General features: G+C 38.6%; 1 protein-coding gene across 12 annotated transcripts in view; it reads right to left on the bottom strand.

The window, feature by feature from the left end:
- The window catches only part of LOC105470210 (cytochrome P450 2C3-like), a 112,451-nt gene that overhangs the window by 39,886 nt on the left and 46,373 nt on the right, over nt 1-26,192 (bottom strand). For 8 of the 12 annotated variants that reach the window (XM_071069454.1, XM_071069452.1, XM_071069453.1 and 5 more), the window contains 6 exons: nt 25,330-25,490; nt 23,892-24,065; nt 22,811-22,952; nt 21,577-21,764; nt 17,118-17,259; nt 14,487-14,901 (listed from right to left, as the gene is read on the bottom strand). In XM_071069454.1, the coding sequence (XP_070925555.1) occupies nt 14,720-14,901; nt 17,118-17,259; nt 21,577-21,764; nt 22,811-22,952; nt 23,892-24,065; nt 25,330-25,490 (989 nt within the window). In that variant the 3' untranslated portion in view covers nt 14,487-14,719. Of the gene's footprint in view, nt 1-8,878; nt 8,989-11,598; nt 12,075-14,486; nt 14,902-17,117; nt 17,260-21,576; nt 21,765-22,810; nt 22,953-23,891; nt 24,066-25,329; nt 25,491-26,192 lie in introns of those variants that run through there. The other 4 variants (XM_071069450.1, XM_071069449.1, XM_071069451.1 and 1 more) reach the window with 4 other exon arrangements.

The raw sequence follows: 26,192 nt of genomic DNA, 5'->3' as shown, positions 1-26,192 counted from the left end.
TCATCTTTGCATGAAAAGAGAATAAAAATAAGATATTTGTTTTCCAACTACAAGCATGGGTTTAAACTGAAGAAAGAAAGGTCGTGTTTCCTAGTTTTCATGAACCTAAGAGAAAATCTTGAAAGTCCTGGACATATAGTTCAAAGTTCTACTTTAAAGGGAATGCATGCCATCTTGTGGCCTTTTAGGATATTGCCACATAGAACCTTTAACGAAAACAAAATGCACGTATTCATGTATTTCAACATTGACCATAGTTTACTCAATTCCTTTATCTTACAGATGAACTTTCAAGGAATATGAAAGTTTCTTTTGAAGAAGTGCACATGTAAAGTAAGACTATTATGATTTTCAGCCTGAATACTGATTTGCTATCGATCTCCATTCATTTAGATTAAAAGACCATCCTAAAAAAAGTGGAGACATTTTCAAATGCAAGATGACAATCAGCCATTGTGTGAGTTTAAGCCCTTGCAGAGTCAAGCACCATATGGGTCATCAGAACTGGTAGTGCGAGTTAAATAATTACCACCAATGTTTTAACCCATTATCAACATTGCTATTGGAAGTTTGTCCTCTTCAAATCTCATGTTGACATTTAATCCCCATTGCGGCAGTGTTTGGACGTGGGGCCTTGTGGAAGGTGTTTGCGGAGTGGGGGTTAATCTCTCTGAACAGATCAATGCCCACCCTGTGGAGGGAGGGGAGTGAGCTCCCCCTCTATTTCTTCCTAGGAGAGCTGCTTGTTAAAAAGAGCCTGGCACCAAAGAACACGAACAGACACTCCTCAAAGGAAGACATTTATGCAGCCAACAAACATGAAAAAAGCTCAACATCACTGATCATTAGATAAATGCATGTCAAAACCACAATGAGATACCATCTCATGCCAGTCAGAATGGCGATTATTAAAAAGTCAAGAAACAACAGATGCTGTGGAGAAATAGGAAAGCTTTTACACTATTGGTAGGAATGCAAATTAGTTCAACCACTGTGGAAGACAGTGCAGTGATTCCTCAAGGCTCTAGAACCAGAAATACTATTTGACCAAGCAATCCCATTAATGGGTATATAAACAAAAGAATAGAAATCATTGTATTATAAAGCACATGCACACATATGTTCACTGCAGCACTATTCACAATAGCAAAGACATGGAATCAACCCAAATGCCCATCAATGATAGAATGGATAAAGAAAACGTGGTACATATACACCATGGAATACTATGCAGCCATAAAAGGAAACGAGATCATGTCCTTTGCAGGGACAAGGTTGGAGCTGGAAGTCATTATCCTCAGTAAACGCAGGAACAGAAAACCAAACACTACATGTTCTAATTTATAAGTGGGAGCTGAACAATGAGAACACATGGACACAGGGAGGGGAACAACACACACTGGGGTCTGTCAGGGGGATGGGGACAGGGACAGCATCAGGATAAACAGCTGATGCATGCAGAGCTTAATACCTAGGTTAGGGATTGACAGGTGCAGCAAACCACCATGGTACATGTGTACCTATTTAACAAACCTGCACATCCTGCACATGCATCCTAGAAGTTAAAATAAATTTGAAAAAATAAACAATAGAAAAATTACTATGTTACAGAAAATCAGAAAATTAAAATCTACATTTTAAACCCAAAAAAAGAGCTTGGCACCTCCTCCACTCTCTCATTTCCTTTCTTGCCACGTGATCTCTGCACAAGCTGTCTCCTTCCTGCCTCCAGCATGAGTGAAAGCAACCTGAGGCATCAGGCCATGCAGATGCTAGTGTCATGCTTCTTGTGCAATCAGCAGAACTGTAAGCCAAATAAACCTTTTTTCTTTATCAATGGCGCAGCTTCTGGAATTTCTTTGTGGCAACATTATTGTTCTTTCCAATGAAAGCAGATAGAATACAAATTAAAAATATGTATGTAGCAACACTGAACAAACTAAAAATATATAACTTATTTAAGATAAACAATGCTGAAAATAGAAAAAAAGTATTGACAGTGAACAAAGAGGAAGCAGTGATTGTTAAATATGTCCATTTATTTACTGGTATTTGTGCGTATTCCATAACTGTTCTGTGGTCTACTGTTTCTTAAAGGGTTTATGAAGAAACACTAATTAGTAAGTAATGGAGGAAATTTGTAGGAAATTTATATTGTTAATTTTAATAAACTATATAAAGAGTAACCACACTTAATGAAAAACGCTAAAACGTAATTAGAAAGCAAAATCCATTAAAAGGCCCTTTAATTGATCTGATGGCACCAAAGCACCACAAATATGGACCCAGGAAGAAAGAGTCAAATCTATGTCTGGCAATAAAAATATAGTCGTATTAAGCGACAAATACATCTGTGCCTATAGTTGTTTTATGTTCCATAGACACGAGATTATTTCATTCCAATAACACCTGATATATTCACAGACAGATAACACACAATTATTCTGTGAGAAAATATTGCCCTGTTGCTGATTGTGTAAATTCATTCAAATCATTTTACCTTCGTGAAATGCTGTTTAAATTTTTCGAAAGCTTATTTGGGGAGAAAAATACTTGGGTCAGAATAGGACTAAAGAGTGAAATTCACTTCTGGTTACATTGTAGATGGTCACGAAAGCCCATTGTTTCCATAGTAACATCAAGAACACACTGGAGAGGCACCATAATCTTACTGACCTAAAGGAGAGCTGAGGGGGCAACTCAACTCCAGAGGAGGTTAGATTCCTCCTAGATGGCCATTTTCACACCTAAAGAGTAAGAAGAATCAGATGAATTTTGAATGACTGAGGAGCCGAGAGTAACAAACAGTAAACTGAAGGAGTTCTAAACATAACACCATTCCTTACTGCCAGTGAGTTTCCCCCCAATAGTCATTTACCATACACACAGCAGAGTATAGCACACTGAGGATGGGCTGGAAGAAGAGGTCCCCTTAGTACAAAAAGCTGGAGCTCAGCGGCAAAGCAAACAAAAAGCCTCAGGTGCTTACATCTCAAGCCCCGCTGAGGAAAGGGGCATGATCCTGCTCTCGTAACAATGAAGTGAATCAACTGAAACCAATTAAAATTGAATTATAACACCAAAGGCACCCAACTTATGATTAATTCAAAGAGTTTAGCTTTCCATTCGGCCTGATAGGGAAAAAGGTATGCCAAACCTGCAGTTTTTACTCTTGTTTTATCCAGTGTCTTTAGCACGCAATAAAAACTTATGAGGTATGAAACAAAGCAGAAAAATGTAACACATGATTCAGAAATCCGTCAGAAGAAACAGACCCACAGATGACCAAGATGTTGAAATTAGCAGGAAAGGACATGAAATTATCTATTAAAAATATGTTAAAGAATTGAGAGATGGAATTTGAGATAATGAATAAAATTATGAACAAATTTAGCACAGAAAAAAACCCTAAAATGAACCAAATAGACATTTTAGAATTTAAAATTGCAATATCAAAAGTGAAGAATGCATTGGATGTACATAACAGCAAATGGAACCAAGTAGAAGGTGTCAATAAAAATTATACAAATTGCAGCACAGAGAGAAAAAGGAATGAACAAAATTGAAAATCAAAAAAGAGGACATTAGTTGACATCTGGTATCATATTAAGCCATCTGCTATATATCTAATTGGAGTCTCTACAGGAGAAGAGAAGCAGAATGGAGCAAAGAAAATGTTGGAAAAAATAATGTAGAAAACTTTGACAAATGATTTTTAACTACATAAAATTATATACCCAATTAAAACATTCTACAAAAGAAGTGGCTATATAAAGAGATATTCTGGATCCTACTGCACTTTCTACCCTGAAGTGCTGCTTTCTGAACCAGAGGCCTTTCTGAAAGACAGGACCCTTCATCCAGGGTCTTTACTGCCTTTGCTGTCCTAAGCTTTCAACATTTTATCTCAAATAAAAACAGGCATTTGAGTTTCCTCCCTGGATAGCCTTCTGCATGTGATGGATGTTTGGATTGAAATTTATCCTATTGTATTCAGTAAAAATTTAATTGCAAGTGCTTATTAAGAAATACAGGAGAAACTACAAGATCTGTTATCTCCCTCCTTGTTTTCAACAAAGTATCAATTCTCTTTGAGGGAAAGAAGGCATTCAGCCTAAGGGATAAAATATGTAAATATTTCCCAGACTTTCATGCAACTACATATGGTCCTGTGACTAAATTGTGGTCAATAAAATGTAAATGGAAGAGTAGTGTGGCACTTCTTGGAAGGAGAAAGCTGGCTCATCTGAAATAGGGATTCCCCCAATAGCCAGGTCTCCATTCCTCTTCCCTGCTTCCCTGATGCCTGGAAGTGTGTATGATTGCTGGAGCACCAGCTGTTAACTAAGACCACAAGGTAACCTTGGGAACAGAAGCCATGGGTATGGTTGCTGGAGCACACGATGGAAGGAGTCCAGATCATGATGCGCATGGAGCTGCCAACTCCATGCTCAGGTTTTTCTCTGTGAGCCTAGATGAGTTCTGCAGCAACTGTCTATGTCCTAGTTAGCTCTGCGATGAACTGACTGCCTCTCAGTGAAGGGTTTCACAACCACTCACACAGAGTGAAATAAGCTGTGGTTTCCCATATGTTTTAACAAAGCTGTCATCCTCAAGGGTTGATCCCCAAGATGTTCGGCAGGCAAAGCTAATACTGGAACTTGATACAAAGTGTGGCTCATTACTTCCCAGCTGCTCAGGTACTCCAAGCAAAGGAGGAAAGTGCTGGTAGAACAATATCATCTCAGCATGAAAGAAGCACTTTTTTCCCCTAATTTCCTATGGTTGTAAATTGCCACTCTCTCTAAAGAACCCACCCAAATAGGGAGGAAGCTCAGGTCTCAGGTGTTCGGAAAGGAACTTTCTACTCAGACAGGGCTCCCAAGGAAGCTGAATCTTCAGCTGTGGACCGTGAGGAGGGAGTTTCTTCTTCCAGAAAGAAATAAACTCTCAGCCGACATATCAATTCCTTTACAAAGGCAGGTCTCACACACACATAATCACAAGATGTAGCCCCCACCCCAGGGAGCACGAACTATCTCTTTGCAGGTGGGCCCATGAGAGAGGTAAAGAGAGCATAGAAAGCAAGACCCCTCTGAGATGCCAAGCCTCAAGAAAGGGAGAGAGTGTGGAGAGCTGGGCATCACAGAAACTAGGAAAGGATGCAAATCCAGCTGTCTGGAAAAGTCTGCCAATGAGTATCACGGGAGGTGTTAATGAGGAACCACCAGGGAGGAGCAGAGCATGAGAACTGCTGATCCACAGGTCAGGTTTATGAGCGGGGAAAAAGCATCCCTTCTTCAATACATCCACCTGTCAGACTTTCTCACAATATGCCATTGTTGTTAAGTGAAGATACTTTTACTGCTATCTGCTTGAATATTATCATAATAAATATATGGTATATAGTGTATATACCATATACTATATACCATACACTGAGTATATGGTATATATACAGGAGAGCCTCTTGAGATTTGAAACATCACAATAATAATGAAGCACCCAGTTGGTCTTGGCGATGGATGTTTCACACAATTTGTGACATTTGACATCCATAAAAATTGTAGGAGGAAGGATTTTTATCCTGATGGACAGACAAGAAAACAGGCCTCAGAAGGTTCAGAGATTTGCCTAAAGTCACATGGTAAGAACATGGCCACACTAGGGCTCTCAAGCTCTGAAGAGGACATTCCCCCAAGAGAAAAACCAAAGACATGGCCCCAGAGCAAAGTTGGCACCTTCTTCACTGGGCACTGATTCAATCTCATTCTGCTTCTCATCACCCATGGTCTTCACCCACTCCCACTCCCACTCCTCAGCCACCACTAGAGTGTGGTTTGTGGGCTCAATCTCTCTCTTCCTCTCTCTCTCTCTCTCTCTCTCTCTCTCTCCCTCTCTCTCCCTTTGTTCATTTTAAAAGCCCGTGCCCTCCAAATCACACCGTGCTCTTTCCACCTAATCCAGGCTGTGTTCACCTGTTCTTCCACAATGGCTGACTCTTACACCTGACCTTGAATGACAGCCTGACTGCAGGTTTTCCAGACTCCAGAATTTCCTGCAAAGCCAGGAAAGACAGACTGTTTTAGGAGCTCATTCAACTCCTGTTTCTCTTGAAGCATCTTGTAAAGTTCACATTCTTTGCCAATGATGAGGCTACTTGCAGGCTGAGCACGGTCTAAGTTGTAAAGAATGTTTGGAAATTCATTAGGAAATGTCTGAAGTTAGAAGACACTTCACCAGGCGCATCTTCCAGGCAAAGACATCCCTGATTCACAGGATTGACACAAATTATCCCAATGAACGAAGCCCTATCCAAACTCAGCCACAGACCCGCCAGCGTGGTGAAAATGAAGTGTCTTTGAAGTTAGCTGCATGCTGCTTCAGTGCAATCGGGGGCTCTTGTTTCAAATAACTTCAGTAATTTAATTACTTTGTGGCCTAACCCAATAGAATGGGAATGCATTCTTTCATTAGAAATTACATAAACAACATTATGTTCACAGAAAATTGAGAAGAAAAATGCCAACCATAACCTGTCCAGTAAAATCTCAGCTGGATCCTTTCCATTCCAGCCACATGCATTCCTTTCATGAGCAAGAATCACAGTGTTCTTCACTCCTGATTATCTCGAAGTGCCTTCTCTGTCTCTATAAATGCCTTCTAATTCTCATGACTAGGTGCTTGGGTCTCCTCACCTATAACACACAGGCAATAGTACCTTCCTTGCCTGGTTCACAGGGTTGGATGTGAGGATGGAACATGTAAGTACTTCGTGATCTGTCGATGTTCAGGCTCAGGGACTGGGCGAGCCAGGCCTTGCCTCTCACACTTTCCTTCTGTCATTCTGGGTGCTTCAGCATAGGATGAGATGTGCAGAGTGATGAGGCCTCTTTTACCCTGGGCTCCACTGTCTAAGCCATCCCATCCCTTACCAACATGCTGACTAGCTGCCTATTTGGTTTTTTTGCTGTCATTCTTAGGCCCAGGACAGTCATATGTTTAATCTGAAGGCAGAGTGATACTTTGCTTTATTTTTTTTAATTTATTTTTTTAGAGATGGAGTCTCAGTCTGGTGCCGAGGCTGGAATGCAGTGGCATGATCATGGCTCACTGCAGCCTCAAACTCCTGGGCTCAAGCAATGCTCCTGCCTCAGCCTCCCCAGTGGATAGAACTACAGGCACACACTACCATGTATCATTAATTTTTGCCATCATTTTTTGTAGAGACAGGATCTTGCTATGCTGCATAGGCTAATCTTAAACCCCAGGCCTCAAGTAATTCTCCCTCCTTGGTTTCCCAAAACACTGGGATTACAGGCATGAGTAACCATGCCCAGTCCAGAGTAATATTTTAAACACACCAATCAGACCCTGTCATGCTGTAACTCTATGTATTCTCAACTGATTTAGAATCAAATAGTTTTAATAGCAAAATACCACTATAATCAAATTCAACTATTTTGAAGTAAATGTTTATCACAAAATGGACAAAGGCCCTAAAAGATGTGGCCTAGCTTCCCTCTCCAGAGATATCTCCTGCTATCCCTGACTCACCCTGCTCTACTTAGACTAGCCTTCCTGCTGGGCCTGTGACAAAACAACCACATAGCCTTTGTGCTTACTGTTCCCTCGGCCTGCAATGCCCTTCCCAGGTGCTACTATGGCTCCCATGCTTCATCTAGGACTTAAAACAGTCTACCCTATCCCCATCTCTCTTTACCCCCTAGAGAAAGTGTGAGAAAGCTCACACTTCAATCAGGGCTTACTGCAGCCTCAACAGTTCCTCTCCATTAGCCTCTTGAGTAGCTTGGACTACAGGACCAAACCACCATACCTGGCTAATTTTGTCTTTTTTGTAGAGATGGAATCTCACTATCTTTCACAGGCTGGTATTGAACTCTTGGACTCAAGATATCCTCCCACCTCAGCCTCCAAAAGTGTGGGGATTAAAGGAATGAGCCACCATGACTGGCCTCCAGCCTTTCTTTGAGTTATATGTGTGACTCTTTCTTTGAGTCTTATGTTTAGAACTTGCTTTATAGGAAGTGTAGTGTACTATTTTGATAAATCTTTTTTCTATTACACTTAGAACTATTTTCAAATCAAGGTCAGATCATGGAATGTACTGGAAAAATTTTCCTCTTCTTTGGTATAGGTTATATCTGGAACCCTTCAAGGGAACACTAAAAATCATGAAATCCAAACCACAAGGCCATCACACAGTCACCCAGCAAATGGCTTCGTAAAGTATTTCCATGCTAAAAGGAAGAAAACAATTTCTCTTTTATGTCATAAAGATATGACAATACTTTTACGCCACTGGACAATTTACAAGGCACTTTCAATATCTATTACCTTACCAGACGCAGCTGATTCAAAAATAACATCCTAAGAACCAAAGTCTAAGTCTTATACGTTAGACTATAAATATTGACCTGACACGAGAATATATTTAAAAAGTAATTAGGACAAAAATATGAATGAAAAATGCAGCAAAAATGTCTCATTTTATATTATTAAATAATAATAACAACAATGAAAGAGTACTACAGTGCCATGGCTTCAGAAAACACAATGAACATGCTGGAGTCTCCACAGGAAAAAGTGTTGAGGGTGTAACACTGGAAGTAACACTTTCTTCTCAACCCACTTTGCAAAAGTTTTTGTTTTTTTTGTTTTTTTTTTTTTTTTTGAGAGGGAGTCTCGCCCTGTCGCCCAAGCTGGAGTGCAGTGGCCGGATCTTAGCTCACTGCAAGCTCCGCCTCCCGGGTTCACGCCATTCTCCTGCCTCAGCCTCCCGAGTAGCTGGGACTACAGGCACCCGCCACCTTGCCCGGCTAGTTTTTTTTTTTTTTTTGTATTTTTTTAGTAGAGACGGGGTTTCACCATGTTAGCCAGGATGGTCTTGATCTCCTGACCTTGTGATCCGCCCGTATCGGCCTCCCAAAGTGCTGGGATTACAGGCTTCAGCCACCGCGCCCGGCCCTGCAAAAGTTTTAATAAGAAAATACAAGAGTTTAACCAAATACAACTCCTTTGGAGTAAGGATACATTACACAAAGTGTCCTAGTTCTGGTTTCTCCCTGAGTCACACTTAGCGCTGATGTGTACCAGTTTCCTAAAGGTTTAATCTTTTCTCCCACTATTTTTAGCCCTGAGAGCCTGCCTCCCCAGGGATATTCCAGCCAAACCCCTCCCAGGCTGAAATAGCCAGGCAATAAGGATCCCAGTAGTCCTTAGAACGTAAGAAGAAATCCTTCTTGAGTCCATCTCCCAGAGAGGGGTTTTGGAGGCTGAACCTGTGGACTTTATGTAACTCTCAGGCTTGCTCCGGCCAAAAGAGCACCCAGGGTGAGGGTTAGAAGGTCAAGGACCAGGAAGTCAAGGGTGCAGTGAGCTATGATCATGCCACTGCACTCCAGCCTGGGTGATGAAGTGAGAATCTGTCTCAAAAAAAAAAAAATAGGTCAAGAGGACAGAAAAGAGCAAACCCATAACTCTAGGATGAGCTACTACAACCAAACAGGATGAAAGTCTACCTCCTCATAATCATAGAGTGACCAGAGTGAGCATAAAGGGTCTGTTTTTTTAACTTGAGCCATCATCTCTTGTGGAGGCAAATTTTCTGCATATAACTCCTAGCTAAACAAGAAAACCATAAAAAAAAATTTCCCACAGCTGATACAACCTTCATAGGGGCATTTTCTCTCACAGTAAATGAATTTTTATATTTTAGTAAAACTACCTATTTACTAAATAAAGATTAGTATGTTATGAAGCAAAGATTGGAACAGAAAGGGGGATGACTTGAATTATGGAAAGCATCCAGACAGAAGATGGTTTCTTCATAAAAATATTTTTCCCTGTTTTACTCACTCAATACAACTAAAAACTCTCAACTTTATATATAAAACAACATGAGAAGTCTCTGACAGGGCAACAGAAGGCACACTGGCTAGGGACCCCGCAACCTGAGGACCATGGTGGTGAGCTCCCAGGGTGTTCCTGTTGCCTTGGACATCCCAGACCTGGAGCTGAGGGCAGCAACCTGGAAAGGGCAATGGGCACATACAGAAAAAGTCTCAAGAGGAGCCTGCTGTCTCTGACCAAATGGCCAGAAAGGGCAGCCCAGCAAGGCAGAATACTTGGAAACAGTAACACCTTTCCCCAGCCAAATGCCTGAAAAGGCCAAGTGGGGAGTCCAGGCTTCCACACTCAAAATACTATAATGAGGTGCCCCAAATACCCTACTGAGTTGGGGACAGAAAAGGCCCAATAAGGAGCCCATATTTCATCCCTACCCAGATGTAATGAAGAAAGCCTAGTGGAGAGCCAAATCTCTCACCACTACTCAGCAGTACGGAGGACATCCCCAGTTGTGTCTGTGGAGGCCATGTGTGGAGCTAGATATCCCACCCCTGCCCAGCAGTAATGAGGAGCCCCCAATAACCTCAGATGTGAATGTAGGCTGAGTGAGCAAACTAAGAGTTTTACCCCCACCTGCCAGTACTGAGGCAGCACTGCCACCTCTTCCTTGGCCATAGGGTTCTGAGAGGAAGCCAGTGAAAGGAGGTTTTAGTAAGATCCAGAGTTTTATAACATCATAAAAAAATATATCCAGGATTCAACTGAAAATTACATGTCTTAGAAGAAGCAAGAAGATTCAAACTGCAAATAAGACAATCAAAAGCTACCAATACCAAGATGACAAGAGATGTCAGAATTATCTGACAAAGCTATTAAAGCAGTCATCATAAAAATGTTTCAATGGGCAATTATGAACACATTTGAAACAAATGAAAAATGTATAAAGTCTCAGCAAAGAAACAGAAAATAACAACAAATAAATAGAAGATATAAAGAATGAAATAGAAATTCTAGAATAGAGAAATAAATAACCAAAATAAAACTACAGTTGATGGGCTCAGTGGTAGCATTAATGAAACAAAGGAAAAGTGACATTAATGAGACAAAGACAAAGTGAACTGGAAGACAGAACAATAAAAATAACCTAATATGAAAAACAGAGAGAAATGGACCAGAGAGATAAAAAGAAATGAGAAGAACCTCACAGACCTATGGGACTATATAAATGATCTAAAAATTATGTAAATGGAGTGCTGCCGGAAGAGAAGAAAATGTAGGGCTGAAAAAGTACCAGAAGAAATTTTGTCTGAAGATATCCCAAATTTGGAAAAAGACATAAACCTACAGATACAAGAATCATAGTGAACATCAATCTGGATAAATTTTTTTTAAATCCACACCGAACGCTTCTGGGAAATTTTCCAAAAAGGAAAACAAATAATTTTCAAAGCAGCCAGAGAAAAATTACACCTTACCTAGCGGGGCACTTGTCATCAGCATCCGTGGAGAAATAGGAATTAGCAGAACGTTTTTAAGTGCTGGGAAAAAAAAAATCTGCCAGCCTAGCATTCTATATCTATTAAAAAAGTATTCTTCACAAATGAAGAGGAATTCAAGACATTCTTATATGAAGGGAGACAAAGATAATTTATCTCTAGCAAACCTACCATAAAATAGTGTTTAAAGAAAGTTCTCTAAAGTTCCTTTATAGGAATTTTTTTTTTTAATTTAAAAAAAAAAAAACACAGAAAACAACAAGCATGGGTACGGACGTGGAGGAATCAGAATTCTCCTACTCTGATGGTGGGAATGTAAAGTAGTGAACCTATGGTGGAAAACAGTGTGACAGAGTCTCTCAAAAAATTAAAAGTAGAATGTCCATACGATATAGCAATTACATTTCTGTGTATATACCCCAAAAAACTGAAAGCATCAAACTGATATTTGCACACCCATGTTCACTGCAATATTATTCACAATAGCCAAAAAATGGAAGCAACCCATTTGTCCATCAGCAGATGAATGCATGAACAAAATGTGGTTTCTACATACAATGGAATATATTCAGCCTTAAAAACGAAAAAAAAAAAAGTCGGATACATGCTACAACATGGAGGATGGATGAACCTTGAAGATATGATGCTAAGTACAATAAACCAGTCACAAAAGGACAAATATTTTATGATTCCTCTTCCATGTGGTACCTAGAATAGTGAAAAAAAAAAAAAATCACCAAACAGAAAGTATAATGGTGGTTTCCAGGGGCTGGGAGGAGGAGGGAATGGGGAGGTAGTGTTTAATGGGTACAGACTTTCAGTCTTGCAAGGCGAAAATGTTGCTGTGCGTGCTTGCTCCTGCCTGTAATCTCAGCACTTTGGGAGGCCAGGTGGGAGGATTGTGTCAGGCCAGGAGTTGGAAAATAGCTTGGGCAACAAAGAGAGACCCCATCTCTGAAAAACAATTAAAAATTACTTAAGTGTGGTAGAGGCTGAGGTGGGAGAGTCATTTGAGCCCAGAAGTTTGAGGCTGCAGTGAACTATGAAGATAATCATTTCCTCTGTTCATTCTGTTTCACCACCGACAAAGCAATTCTATTCAATTATACATTTGTACTCTCAAGACCTAAATAAGGCATTTTTACTCCAGTTTGCTTTGTGTTTTAGTGGTTTCTCTGAAATAATTCTGTAAAGTCTCTCTTCTTTCTTATGTCAGCTTAATAAAGTCATTGTTCAATTAGCTTAATGCCCCACTATTAATGGGACAGAGATTTCCTTGGACATCAGAAACCAATAAATTTCCCAGTCTTTGCAAGAGGCTCTGTGTGCGTGTTGGGGAATGCCTTTAACACCTACCTGGGCAGTTTGTAAATCTGCTAGCTAACTAAAAATCTTAAAAGAAGGAATTGAAAAATAAGATGTTCATAGAAGGCTTTGAAGAGTGGTGACACATTTCTGGAACATAGAAGGCCACACAGGCTTAGGAAATATCTGAGAATGCCCTAAGCCCTCGCCTCTGACTAACTTTGAGGCTCTATGAGAGCGGAACATTACGTTTCTCTAGCGAAAAATGTCTGCAGAAATAAGAAAATGTATAGGAGTAGATTATTTAAAGCAAGACTATGGCCTTATAATGAGGCCTTTTCAACTGCAGGTTTATTCTAATCCTTGGTTGCAAACCTTCATAATGGCCTTTAGGCTTCAACTGAAATAAAAGTGCTTACTTGGTCTTTCTCACTTGAAAAGCTCTATACTCCATCTAATTTCCACTAAGTGAGAATTTGCCAGAAATTATTTCCCAATTCTAAAGTTTCTGAATGAAATTTTATAGCCAGAATTTCAGCCTTTCAGCTACTGATTTCAAATCAGCAATCATTTCAACAGATAAATTGCATAAAATATCAGGCTTGCCAAATGAATTTCCTAAACTGTTACGCTGTCTCCACGAATCTTTACAACTTTTATCAGTTTCTGTAAAAATACATATTTGCATGTCTATGTGAGAGACAGATGGGTAACTGAGAGGAAACAGCAGAGACAGAAACAGATATTGACAAAGATTTGTAGTAGGTGCTATTTCTTAAAACTTCTGGTTGTTACAGTGAAACATTATTTGCAGATGAAAGGATTTACTATTTGAAAACTCCATGAAAGGTAACCCAAAATTGCTAAAATTATCAAAGAATTCAATCTTCAGTATTCACACGGATTTGGGGAAATAGTCTTTCCATTATACTCATGTTAGAAAAGTAAACACATATATAAGTTTTAGTGAACTATATTCCAGTATTTATGAAAAGTAAAAGATTATATACATTATGGTGCAGCCATTTTTATCTATAAAACCACCTTAAAGAAATAATATAAGATGTATGCAGATAGCGGCACTTGTAGTAAACAACAGTTCAAAAATAATCTAAACATCATTGAAGCTGGAAATAATTCTGAAAATATGGAATAGCCATTAAATAGGACATTATGAGCTACATTTCTTTATGTTGCTTTTTAAAATATCTATATGTTACTATACAACTGTCGCCTCCAAATCACAGCTATATTCTACATATACACATAAACACACATATACACATATTTCTGTTTGTGTATATTCAAATACATGTTCCCCTTTTCTTTGCCTTAATATGTCTGTACATCTGTGTGTGTCCCTGTATGTGTGTATCTAACCACTGGGGGAGAAAAGAATGGATAACCTTGGACAGACTGGCTAATTCAAGTTTATATCATGTCATTCCCTTTGGCTAAAGTGACCTTCTTTTCTTTTCTCCCTGCATTTATACACATGCATATACATGCTAAAATAAACACATATACAACATATATATCCAACACATGCATATATGTACATGTAATTGTATTTTAATAGCCACTGGGGGAAAAAAGAAAGTATACAAGCTAATCTGTCAAGAGATCATTTGCCTAGACAGGTAGATAGGAGTGTGAGATTAATAAAGCTCATGTTTTAATACTTTCAACATTTTTTTAAAATCTCACGCAATAATTTCTGATTTCTCATTTGTGGTAGCAAAGCAAAATATGGCATTTATAGGGTGCTTTCCATTTCATATGACTACAGATAAAATGTAGCATATGATCTTAAGATTGTGTTACAAACATAATTTTATTGGAAATGAAACAATAAATTTTCTTTCATACAGGGAAAATTGGAATGGATTTTGAAGGATGCATACAATCAAAAGAGATAGGGCTCAGAGATGGCCTTCTTCCTATTAAGATAGGAGGAGATAATGGTTGACACACAGGCAAGGAAACATCTGCATTTTTCACATGGGACTGAACAGCCTTGCTCTGCAATCTAGCAGCTAGACACTTCATCAGACTGGGATGAAACAAAGCTCATAGAAGGGTGGTATAGTGCCAAAGCCTTTGTGAACTGGGGTGGTGTCAATATCCTTTGGATCAACCAGAGGTTTCAAGGTAAAATTCTGCAAAATGGTGGTCAGGATTAAAAACAGCTCCATGCGGGCCAGGCCTTCTCCAGCACAAATTCTTTTTCCTAAAAATTACACACAAGATCATTACTCATTTAATTCTTTAGCTGAGTTAGCACACAGGGAGGCTGAAATTAATGTGGAATGAAGAAATATATTAATGAATGACTAATGAACCTACAACTTTTTCTATTTACACCCAAACCTGGTTTCTTTTCTATTCTTTAGCACATATTTCTGTGAATGTACTATATTAAAAAAAATCTTTTCTGTCCATGCACATTGGAACTGCTGTGTTGCAGCTTGCCAGTGACATCTTTACACACACACACACACTCACACACACACATCTATCCCAACTGGCATGATACACAACACTGTATCTACTTCTCCATATACTTCTGACCCTGGACTTGACAAATAGATTTATTTGTCCTTATCTGGATTCTAAAGGATAATCAATCTTGCCACATATCTGCTCTAAAAAAAATAGTCAAGAGCTTATTATTGCCAGGTATAAAAAGAAATGTCACCAAGTGGCCACAGGCAATTCTTAGGGCATCATTTCTTTCCACATCTTCCACCCAGTTCCCCTCACCCCAGCCATTACTAATGATTCACCACTCCCCAAAGAGATTGGCAATTTCAAGATTCCTCTCAGATTCCAGGTATTCTTCTACCTGGAATGGTCTCCTACTCTGCTCTGCCTGCCAATAGTCCCCATATTCTTTCAGATTCAGCTCAGATGTTATTTATTCTATGCAATCTTCTTTGATACATCAGGATATACAATTCACGCTCTCAAGTTTTCCACAATATTCATTAATGCTTCTAATACACTACATTTCACATGAACTGTAAATTATTCATCTGTTTTACAAACTGGAGTACAAACTCTTAAGGTAAACCCTTAGATCTGATAATGCACACAGTAATACCCACTGTCAGGACAAAAGCTGGCCTGCAAGCCATGTGAAACAAATAGAAATGTTGAGCAGGCTCATGGTGCAACAGTGGACTCCAAAATATGAAAGGAGATAAGAAGTCACATAGCAACGGCTTTTTTGAGATTATCTCTGAGCAATGCACATAATCTTGAGAACACAACATCAAGGCTTGCTCTACACTTATTTTCTTATATAATTAAACAGGAACAAATCTTTTCTTTTTGTCTCTGTTTCAGTTATTTCTGTTGGAAACGTCTTCTACCCCCTTATCCGCCTCCTACTTCTTTGCAGTGTGCTGAATATTCTCCATTTCTTCCTCTTTCCAGAACCATTTTGTGTTTATCTCATGTGCCTTTCTATTCCCAGGAAACTGACCTCTAAGAACTGCATTAAACCAGGAGGTAGTTCCTTTCTGGGTTCTGGATACATTCAGAGGCTCAGATGTTGAAAAGTTCAGAGTATTTGTTCCCTCTATCCTACTCTGTCAGACTAGTTTAACAGTGCCAACATCCCTCTACCTAAAGACGCTTCTCTTGATGAGGAATCTGCTCATTATTCAGGTGCCAGCAACACTCTCCTTCTTTTGAATCTTTTGATCCAGGATTGTAACATCTTCTTGCTGATGTTAGTCCTGAGTTCTTCCCCACATTTTGTTACTCCCCTTGTTTGGCCGACACCTCTCAAAACCATCTCTTTATTAAACTCTCTTTTATTAACTTTATTGACATTGCTGCATGTTTCTTTCCAGGACTATCAAAAATTGAGGGAAGATACTCAAATGTGATTTATTGCAAGAAAATTTCACTTACTTTCCAACTATTCTGCCCCTGTCCCTCTCAAATAAATCATCTGAAGCGCTCTCTCTCTCTCTCTCTCTTGCTCACGTTCTCTCTCTCTCCCTCCCTTTCTCTGGACTCCCAAAGAAACCTCAAGCATAGCATTTGTGATCTTGGAATTTCATTGCCTCTTCATTTGTTTTCCTTTCTCTTAGAGAAAAGATCTAATACTTACTCACATTTGTATGCCTGACCTGAGCATTGCATTGCCATATGTAAGGTACTCAGTGAAGTTTATTGAGTGAACTGGCTTCTCAGGGTAAATGAGAAAAGTTTTACTAGAACTGGACTTCTAGGAGGAACTTTTAATGACCTACGTAGTGGACCAGGAAGCAGAATCTATGAACGCAGTCACCAGTCCCATGAGAAATAACCGTCTTTGGGAGTGGTGCCTCTGACCTTATGCAAATGGCAAATTGTTCAGCCCAGAGCAGCCTCCATGCAGAGTCCTTCCTTATCTTACATGACCCCTGATGTGAACATAAAAAGCTTGCTTGCCTGCTGAAAAAGCCATGAAATAATCACTCTTTTTAAAGTTGCCACTTTCGTCCAGGAAGTGGCCAGGGTCAAACTTCTCTGGATTGGGAAATTCCTTGTCATCGTACAGGACAGAAGTCAGATCTGTTAAGATTGTTGTGCCCTGAAAGAAAAAAGATAAACCAGATCAAAATACAGTGTTCATGGGATGCAAAAGCCATGGATAGGAAAGGCCAACATTTTGTATGCATGAATTCTGCAGGGCTGACTATGGGACTTGAGTATATGTGCATTTTAATATCTACAAGGAGTCCTGCAACCAATTCCCCATGAATACCAAGGGATGACTTTAAATTAAAACCTGTATAAACAAAGAAGGTGATCATATAACGATAAAGGGGAATTTCATCAAGTGGGTATAAAAATTATAAATGTACATGAACTCAACATCAAAGCACTTAAATATATGAAGCAAATATTAATAGACCTAAAGGAAGAAATAGACTTCAAAACAATAATAGTAGAGAACGTAATACCCTATTTTCAGCAATAGACAGATCAAACAACAAACAGTGGTGTTAAACTGTTCTTTTGACCTGACTTAGCAGGTATGCGCAGTACAGTCCACCCAACAGCTACAGAATACCCATTCTTCTATACAGCATATGAAACATTCTCCAGGATAGATCGTATGGTAAGTCACCAAACAAGTTTTAACAGATTTTGAAATTTAAAATCAAATCAACTATTTTTTTCTGAAAATAGTACAATAAAACTAGCAATCATGAAGAACAGAAAATATACAAATACCTAAAAATTAATTAACATGCTTATAAAGATCCAATGAGGTAATGAAAAAATTAAGAGGAAATATTTAACAATTTCTTGCGACTAATGATAATGGAAGTACAACATACCAAAAATCTATGAAATACAGTAGAATCAGTACTAACAATGGAGTTTAAAACAATTAACCGTTACATCAAAAAAGAGAATACTCTCAATTAACAATCTAACATTGAAACTTAAGAAACTATAAAAACCAAAAACAAACCAAATCCAAAATAAGTAGAAGGACAAAAATTGTAAATATTATTGAATAAATCAATAAAATACGAAATAGATATAGAAACTAAAATACGAAGAAGTCAATGAAAGAAAGTTTAGGTTTTCTTGAAATGATATACAAAACTGACAAGCCCTTAGCTAGACTATGAAGAAAGAGAGAAGACCAAAATAAGTAAAACGAGATATGAAAAAGAGGCCATTACAACTGTACCACAGAATTGCGAAGGATCATTAGAGACTATTATGAAGAAATATATGCTTACAAATTGGAAAATCTAGAAGGAATGGATAAATTTCTGGACTCATATAATGTACCAAGATTGAATCATGAAGAAATAAAAAATCTGAAAATGATAATAGTTGAATAACAAATTAAATCAGTAATAAAAATCTCCCATCAAAGAAAAGCCAAAGACTATTATTTTTGGCTTCACTGCTGAATTCTACCAAACATTTAAAAACACTCCAAGAAAAATTCTTTTGAAATTCTTCTGAAAAATTGTAAAGGGGGAAATCCTTCCATAATCATTTTATGAGGTCATGATTCCCCTAATACCAAAGACAAAACAAGAAAAGAAAACTGCAGGCCATTATCTCTGAAGAACATAGATGCAATACAAGTAGGCCCAGGGTGGTGGCTCACGCCTGTAATCCTACCACTTTGAGAGGCCGAGGTGGATCACCTGAGGTTGGAAGTTCAAGATCAGCCTGACCAACATGGAGAAACCCCATCTCTTCTAAAATTAGCCAGGCATGGTGGTGCATGCCTGTAATCCCATCTACTCGGGAGGCTGAGCCAGGAGAGTAGCTTGAACCCAAGAGGCAGAGGTTGCAGTGAGCTGAGATCATGTCATTGTGCTCCAGCCTAGGTGACATAGCGAGAGTCCATCTCAAAAAAAAAAGTGACTTGGGTGCTGTTAAAGGCATTCAGTTCCAAATGCAAATGGAAAAAGTTTCAAAAATTTGCAGGCTGACAATGCAATAGAAAAGAAAATAAAGAAAATCCTATTTCTGGGGAGAAATTCAAGCTGGCTGCAGAAATTTGCATAAGTAACAAGGAGAAGAATGTTAATCACCAAGAAAATGGGGAAAATGTCTCCAGGGCATGTCAGAGATCTTTGTGGGAGCCCTTCCATCACAGGCCTGAAGGGCTAGAAGGAAAAAGTGGTTTCATGGGCTGGGCCCAGGGTCTCAGTGCTATGTGCAGCCTAGGGTCTTGATGTCCTGCATCCCACATGTGGCTGAAAGGGGTCAACATAGAACTTTGGCTATGGCTTCAGAGGGTGCAAGCCTCAAGCTTTGGAGACTTCCAAAGGGTGTTTAGCCAGAACTTCTACTAGGGCAGTGCAGAAGGGAGATGTGGGGTGGGAGTAACTATACAGAGTCCCTACTGGGGCACCAGCTAGTGGAGCTGTGAGAAGAGGGCCACCATCTTTCAGACTCCAGAATGGTAGATACACTGACAGCGTGCACCATGTGCCTGGAAAAACTGCAGACACTCAACACCAGCCCATGAAGGCAGCTGGGAGGGAGACTGCACCCTGAGAAACTACAGGGGCAGAGCTGCCCAAGACTATGGGAACCTATGTTTTGCATCAGCATGACTGGAATGTGACACATGGAGTCAAAGGAGATCATTTTGGAGCCTTAAGATTTGACTGCCCTACTGGATTTCAGACTAGTGTGAGGCCTGAAGCCCTTTTGTTTTGGCCAATTTTCCCATTTGGAATGGCTGGATTTGCCCAGTGCCTGTACACCCATTGTATCTAGGCAGTAACTAACTTGCTTTTGATTTTACAAGTTCATAGGCAAAGGGACTTGCCTTATCTCTTACGAGACTTTGGATTGTGGACTCTTGAGTTAATACTGAAATGAGTTAAGACTTTGTGGCACAGTTGGGAAGGCATGATTGCTTTTGAAATGTGAAGACATGAGATTTGGGAGGGGCCAGGGACAGAATGATATGGTTTGGCTCTGTATCCCCAGCAAAATCTCATCTTGTAGCTCCCACAATTCCCACGTTTCATGGGAGGGACCCGGTGGAAGATGATTGAATCCTGAGGGTAGGTCTTTCCCATGTTGTTTTTGTGATAGTGAGTGGGTCTCATATCTCATGGTTTTAAAAAGGAGATTCTCTGCACAAGCTTCCTCTTTGCCTGCTGCCATCCATGTAAGATGTAACTTGCTCCTCCTTGCCTTCCACCGTGATTGTGAGGCCTCTCCAGCAATGTGGAATTGTAAGTCCAATAAACCTCTTTCTTTTATAAATTGCCGAGTCTCAGGTATGTCTTTATCAGCAGCATGAAAACAGACTAATACAAATGGATTTCAAAATGCTAATAGAGAGGTTCTTGAACACTCTCATCACAAATAAATAATAAATGTTCAAGGTGATCGAGATACTAATTACCCTGATTTAATCATTACACAACTCATACATGTTTCTAAACATGATGTTCTTCTCCAAAAATATGAACAATTATTAAGTGTCAATCATAAATAAAAGAGAATTGATCATGCTCACAGGCTGATAAAAAGGAGCCAGGAAGAAGGGAGAAGATGAAGAGGAAGGAAGAAGAAATAATTACTTAAGGAAGATAATTGAAAAAGAGAGAAGGGATCCATGCCACAGTTAAAACAGCTTATAGTAGAACAAAAGAAAGCCCATCTGTCACAGCAACTGACATGAAAGAGAATCAAAGGTTGTAAATGTAGCCAAGTATGTAAATCTAATGGAAAGCATTAGAGGAGTCCACTTCCAGTGACTAATTTTCCTGTGAGATGGAAGAGCAGGTCACCTATTAAAAGTAAGATAATGAAAGGTTGAGAAGAGTTCAAGGTTGAAAGTCATTGTGGAGTATGGTGAAGCAAGTTGAGTTAGATTATAAAGCAGGATTGTTGGGTAAGACTGACAATACTTTTGGCATTGATAAAAATTAAACCACCACATTTGGCATTGATGATAACAATATCAACCTGCTGGGCTGCATGGTCCTTTCCAGCACAGGTCAGTAGCCAATAATCAGGCAGGGAGGAAGGAGACTTTTATGTTGGACTTTTCACAAGTAAGTCATAGGGACAGTAGAGAAGGGGTGGGATATAGGATACAGGTTAATTGGTAAGAGTAATAAAACATAAAATTGAAAGGAAGGGACAGGATAGCACACTGGGCTAATGGACAGGCAGAGTGTGGAGCTATCAAAGCATGGAAAATCCTGTGGGAGTCTAGGCACTATCATATTTAGAAACTTGTATCAAAAACTAGAGGGAAAGAAGAATGTGGTTACAGGGTAGAATGCCTGAGTTATGAGTGTGCCATACCTGTAGAAGATTAGGCAATCTACAGTTCTACTGCTATGATATTTGATTGCCTAAGACACCTAAGGAAGGGTATAGACATAATATCTCTCACCTTTGGAATAAGATATTCTCTAAACCGAATGTCTTGAGTCACTGCATGGGGCACACTGGTGGGGATGAGGTCAATATATCTCTGGATCTCATGCACCACAGCATCCGTGTAGGGCATCCGGCTTCTGTCCTGCATGCAGACACTTCGGTTTTTGCCGACCACATGATCAATTTCTTCCCGCACTTTAGGTGGCAAGGCAGGAGTCAGAATTTACGAGAAGAAAAAAACTTGAAGTACCATTTGTAGGATCCCTTCATCATTGTCCCATTGTAGTTGGAGATAGGACAATGACGGAAAATTATGTGTCACTACCTCCATAAGAGAAAAAAAAGGACACACAGTTTACGTTTCTTGGGCAAACTGAAAGCGCATTAGACACAGGTATGCAGGTATGAAATACAATTGCACCATGACGTTCAATCCTCAACTTTGATTCCCTACTCTGTGTACTTTTTCTTGACAGACTCAGAGATCTGGGATCCTGAAGAATCACTGAAGACCTTGTAGTTTAACCATTTTGTGTATTTCAATTTTATCTTAAATATTTAAGTTTCAGTAATCTAAGAAGTACACAGTGCAGTTCAGGAAATGAGATATTAACTTGATTCAGCACAAAAACTTAACAAGTTAAAATTTATTCAGAAGGTATTCATAATATAGGACAGACACACTGCACTCTTCATTATATTACTTTATAATTCTTCAAAAAACTTCTATGTGGTAGGTATAATTTCATGTACTTTACAAAGAAACAAGTCCAGAGAAGTAAATAGTTTCCTAAGGATGCTCAGGGAATATGTGGTCTTTCCCATATTATCCCCCTTGAACAGATAAGGGATCACAGATATGGAGAGTAATCATGTGTCTGCAGGTCAAGCCAGCCACCTATTAGTAGAATCAGAATTCAAAACCACTGCTATTGAAGTCTACAGCTCATTGTTCAAAATAACAATGCCACACTGCTGCATCTGTTCCAAACCAAATCAAGAATCCTATACCATCGCAGGGAGAATAATGGCCTCTGCTTTTCAAATCTCTATCATTATTTAAACATTTTATTCTCCTTTTATACTAGGAACTAATTTGAATTGAATCCACCCAGTGGTAGGTAGATGTACTAATGATGAGAAATTTTGTTGTACCTTGTGTTAGCAGGTAAACTGTGGGGTGGTTATCAGTATTTTCTGTCCGTTTCTACCTGAAATTTGATCCTGCCCATCATCTGTGATCATACCTGAGATCTCAGGGTGCTTCAGCAGGAGCAACAGTCCATATCTCATTGTGGTGCTTGTTGTCTCTGTTCCTGCACCAAACATATCCCATATAGTAGCAACCAAGTTGTCCATGGTAAATTCAGACTCTTTATTGTGTTTTTCCTAGCAATGACATGTTACAATTACTTAATAAAAAGCTTTTCAAGTAACACAATACTATTCAGTACAACATCAGTACCTGGCCAATTCAGCCAGACTTTAGAGTGTGCTATGGGTGAAGATAATATTAGGTGAACTGTTAGAATTGCTTCAAATTTAAAATAACATCGGACTCACAAATATTCAAGTACTTTCTGATTCTTCAATTTCTGACCCACTAGAGCCAGTCAGTTCCTTTGTAATTTTTTAAACATACTTTTGATTAAGTCATCACTGCTAATCACTGTCAACTCAAGCATCTATTGTCTATTTCATCATATCTAATTTTTCATTCAAGTTTCTTGAACTAATTACACCCAAACTACAGCAGTATTTACAACTCCATCAGTCATTACACCCAAGACTGCTCTTCAATTACAATCATTAGAGCCTCTTTGAAAATTTCACAAACTTGATTACTGTACTCATCATCTCCTGGATCTATTTTCTCCTCCCTGTTTAACTAAGTCAGAGTTTCTCAAACCTACCTCATCTGTAAATGAATATATCTTAGAGATTGCCCAAAAGTAAGCCTGTCTGGGTTTCTATCCATTCCTGTGGTGTTCCCTCATTTGTTACATCTTCTCTTCATGGAACCATGATATGTTATCATCAGTCTTGAATGAATGTGTGCATGTGTGTGTTTGCATGTTTTGATCAGCCCCCAGATAAGGAATCAGCTTTAACATGGTAAACATAAAACCTAAGTCTCTTTGGGTGAGAACTTAGAAATGTCCAGAGACATGCAATATGGCTTACACAGGTAATATGTTGCATAAACAATTAATACACTTTAGGATATAGCATTTGTTTTCAGATCTCAGTTTCACCGGGAAAATCAAAGCATATCAATGAGTCACGACACCCATAAAGATAAAGTAGCAAATCAGAATTACATTGTACCTTTTCCATTCGAATCAGAAAATAGTCAATAAAGTCTCGAGGGTTATTGATGTCCAGAGATTCCTGATGTTCTTTTACTTTCTCCAAAATAAAACTTCTTTGGAGAGCAAAATTTTTAAATATCACATTATGACTTCCTGGGAGAACCCGTAAAAAGGGGAAAGCATTGTAGAGCTGAAAGGAGGAAGAATCCATCATTAATTCATTCACCAAACACTGGTCCTTATCATTTATCAGACACTGGTTATATGCTAAGTAGATAAAGATGAATAGACATGCTTCCTGCACAGGAATGCATTCTGAATTTGAAGGAGAGAGCACTGAAAAAGTAGGCAGAGACAGTATGCACAGGTTACAAAGCAACTTCAAGGCCAATCACGTTGATTTCCTAACCATAACTCTCTGAAGGAAGTCAAGAAATTACCCCTGTTGTCACCTCTCTTCAGATGAGCAAATTGAAGTTCATAAGGTTAATCAACAATTCGAAGACACCAAACTAGTGATCTCAGAGCTAATACCCTGTGTTTGCACCAGTATACACAATATATGTTTTACCAGGGGATAGTCTAAAAATTTTGAAGACTCATACTCGTTTGTTGTAATGAGGAAATAGTACATCTGAAAGATTAAGAAACTGCCCAAATCACTTAGCGTATACATATATATAAAAAAACACAAACATACACATATACATATATAGATATATAATTTAAATATTACACCCCAAAGAATGTGCATATTTTCCTGACTCATGTTTTTTGCTGGTCCTAGAGCTTACAGAACATGCTTTAATTTAGACAACACCCCAATGACCTAATACCTTTGGAACACATCCACATAATATATTCAGGCTTGTAGCTTAAATCAAACTAGATACAGAATCAGGAATCAGGAATTCTAGATTCTAGATTTTGATGTTCATTTTCTTAGCTAGGCTATTTTGAAAAATATGCCTAATAGCTCTGGGTCAGTTTCCCATTCCAGTAAATAAGAGACATTAGACTATTTTTTCTCTAGGGTCCTTTGAAGGTAGGTCACATCAGGAACTTATGATCAGTATAGAATTTTAGTTGTTAGTGATTGTAAAACATAGGTTACTGACATTTTCTGACAGTGTACTTTAATAAGAAATACATCTTAAATCACTACCCTCTATATCTGACGATCTGAAAACAAACAAAAAAAGTTTCATCTAAACAAATCTTACTATAAATGTAGCACTCTGAGATTATGTATTTTTTTCTATTCTACCTTACTTCATATTTTCAATTTTATTGTATCACATTAGATTGATTTGATAACTCACTAATGTGTTGCAAACGATAGTTTGATAAGCATTGCTTTGGACATTTTTAAATAGGGCAGAGAGATGGGGTAGGCATGAGCTATAGATGAGCTAGAAAACTATTACACATTCTAAAAAGAACCTTGGCCTTACCTGTATCCAGGGGCTGCTCACAGTTTCAAAGTTTTCATTAAAATACTTCATCAAGGTTAGAAATTTCTGATCCCTGTAATCAAAACGATTCTGGAAAATGATGGAGCTGATGACATTGCAGGGAACACAACCCAGAAGAAAAGTGGGATCACAGGGAGATGCTACAAACAATGCCAGTCAGAAGTTAAAACACAATTTTCATATAAATCTAAAATTGACTGCTTAAAATAATTGGAAATGATTGACTTCTAAGATCTTCTAGAAATAAAACCTACCTGGACATGCCACAATTACAATAAATTTCAAATGCTTAAAATACAATTTGCTGTATTTATCCAAATAAAACTGTCTAATCCAGTCCATTTTATTTGATAATTTTGCCCCAAGAAGTCTCCTATTTATATCATTTTCCAAAATGTTCTAATTCACAAGAAGGAATACAAAATAAAAAGAGGCCATTTAAAATATTTTTTAATGTATGGAATTTAATTATCAGTGTTGATACATCCTCATGATGCCAACAGAAAACTAAACAACTTAAAAAGAAAATCAAAATACTGAAGAAACTTGAAACACAACATGGAAAACAGAGTTGAAAAATTTGGTTGTCTTTTTTTGTAAAAGATAAAAATAATGAGAGAAATTGGAATTATAGTTACATATTTGAAAAACTACATTGTGGGTAGAAATAGACTTCGTATATGCAATAAAGAGCATGGCTCCATTTTTGGATGTTTGATTGCTAGAAGTTTTATAAGACTCACCCTGAACTCTTCCCCTTGTACCCACATCTGGAAATGCTTTAAAAAAAATATGTAACAGTTCCTTCCATTAACACAAATAGGCAGTTTAAGCCACACAAG

Source organism: Macaca nemestrina, chromosome 9, assembly GCF_043159975.1.
Source record: "Macaca nemestrina isolate mMacNem1 chromosome 9, mMacNem.hap1, whole genome shotgun sequence".
NCBI classification, from domain to species: domain Eukaryota; kingdom Metazoa; phylum Chordata; class Mammalia; order Primates; family Cercopithecidae; genus Macaca; species Macaca nemestrina.
The sequence above is the reverse complement of the archived record's forward strand: the minus strand, read 5'-3'. Positions and strand labels throughout refer to the sequence as shown.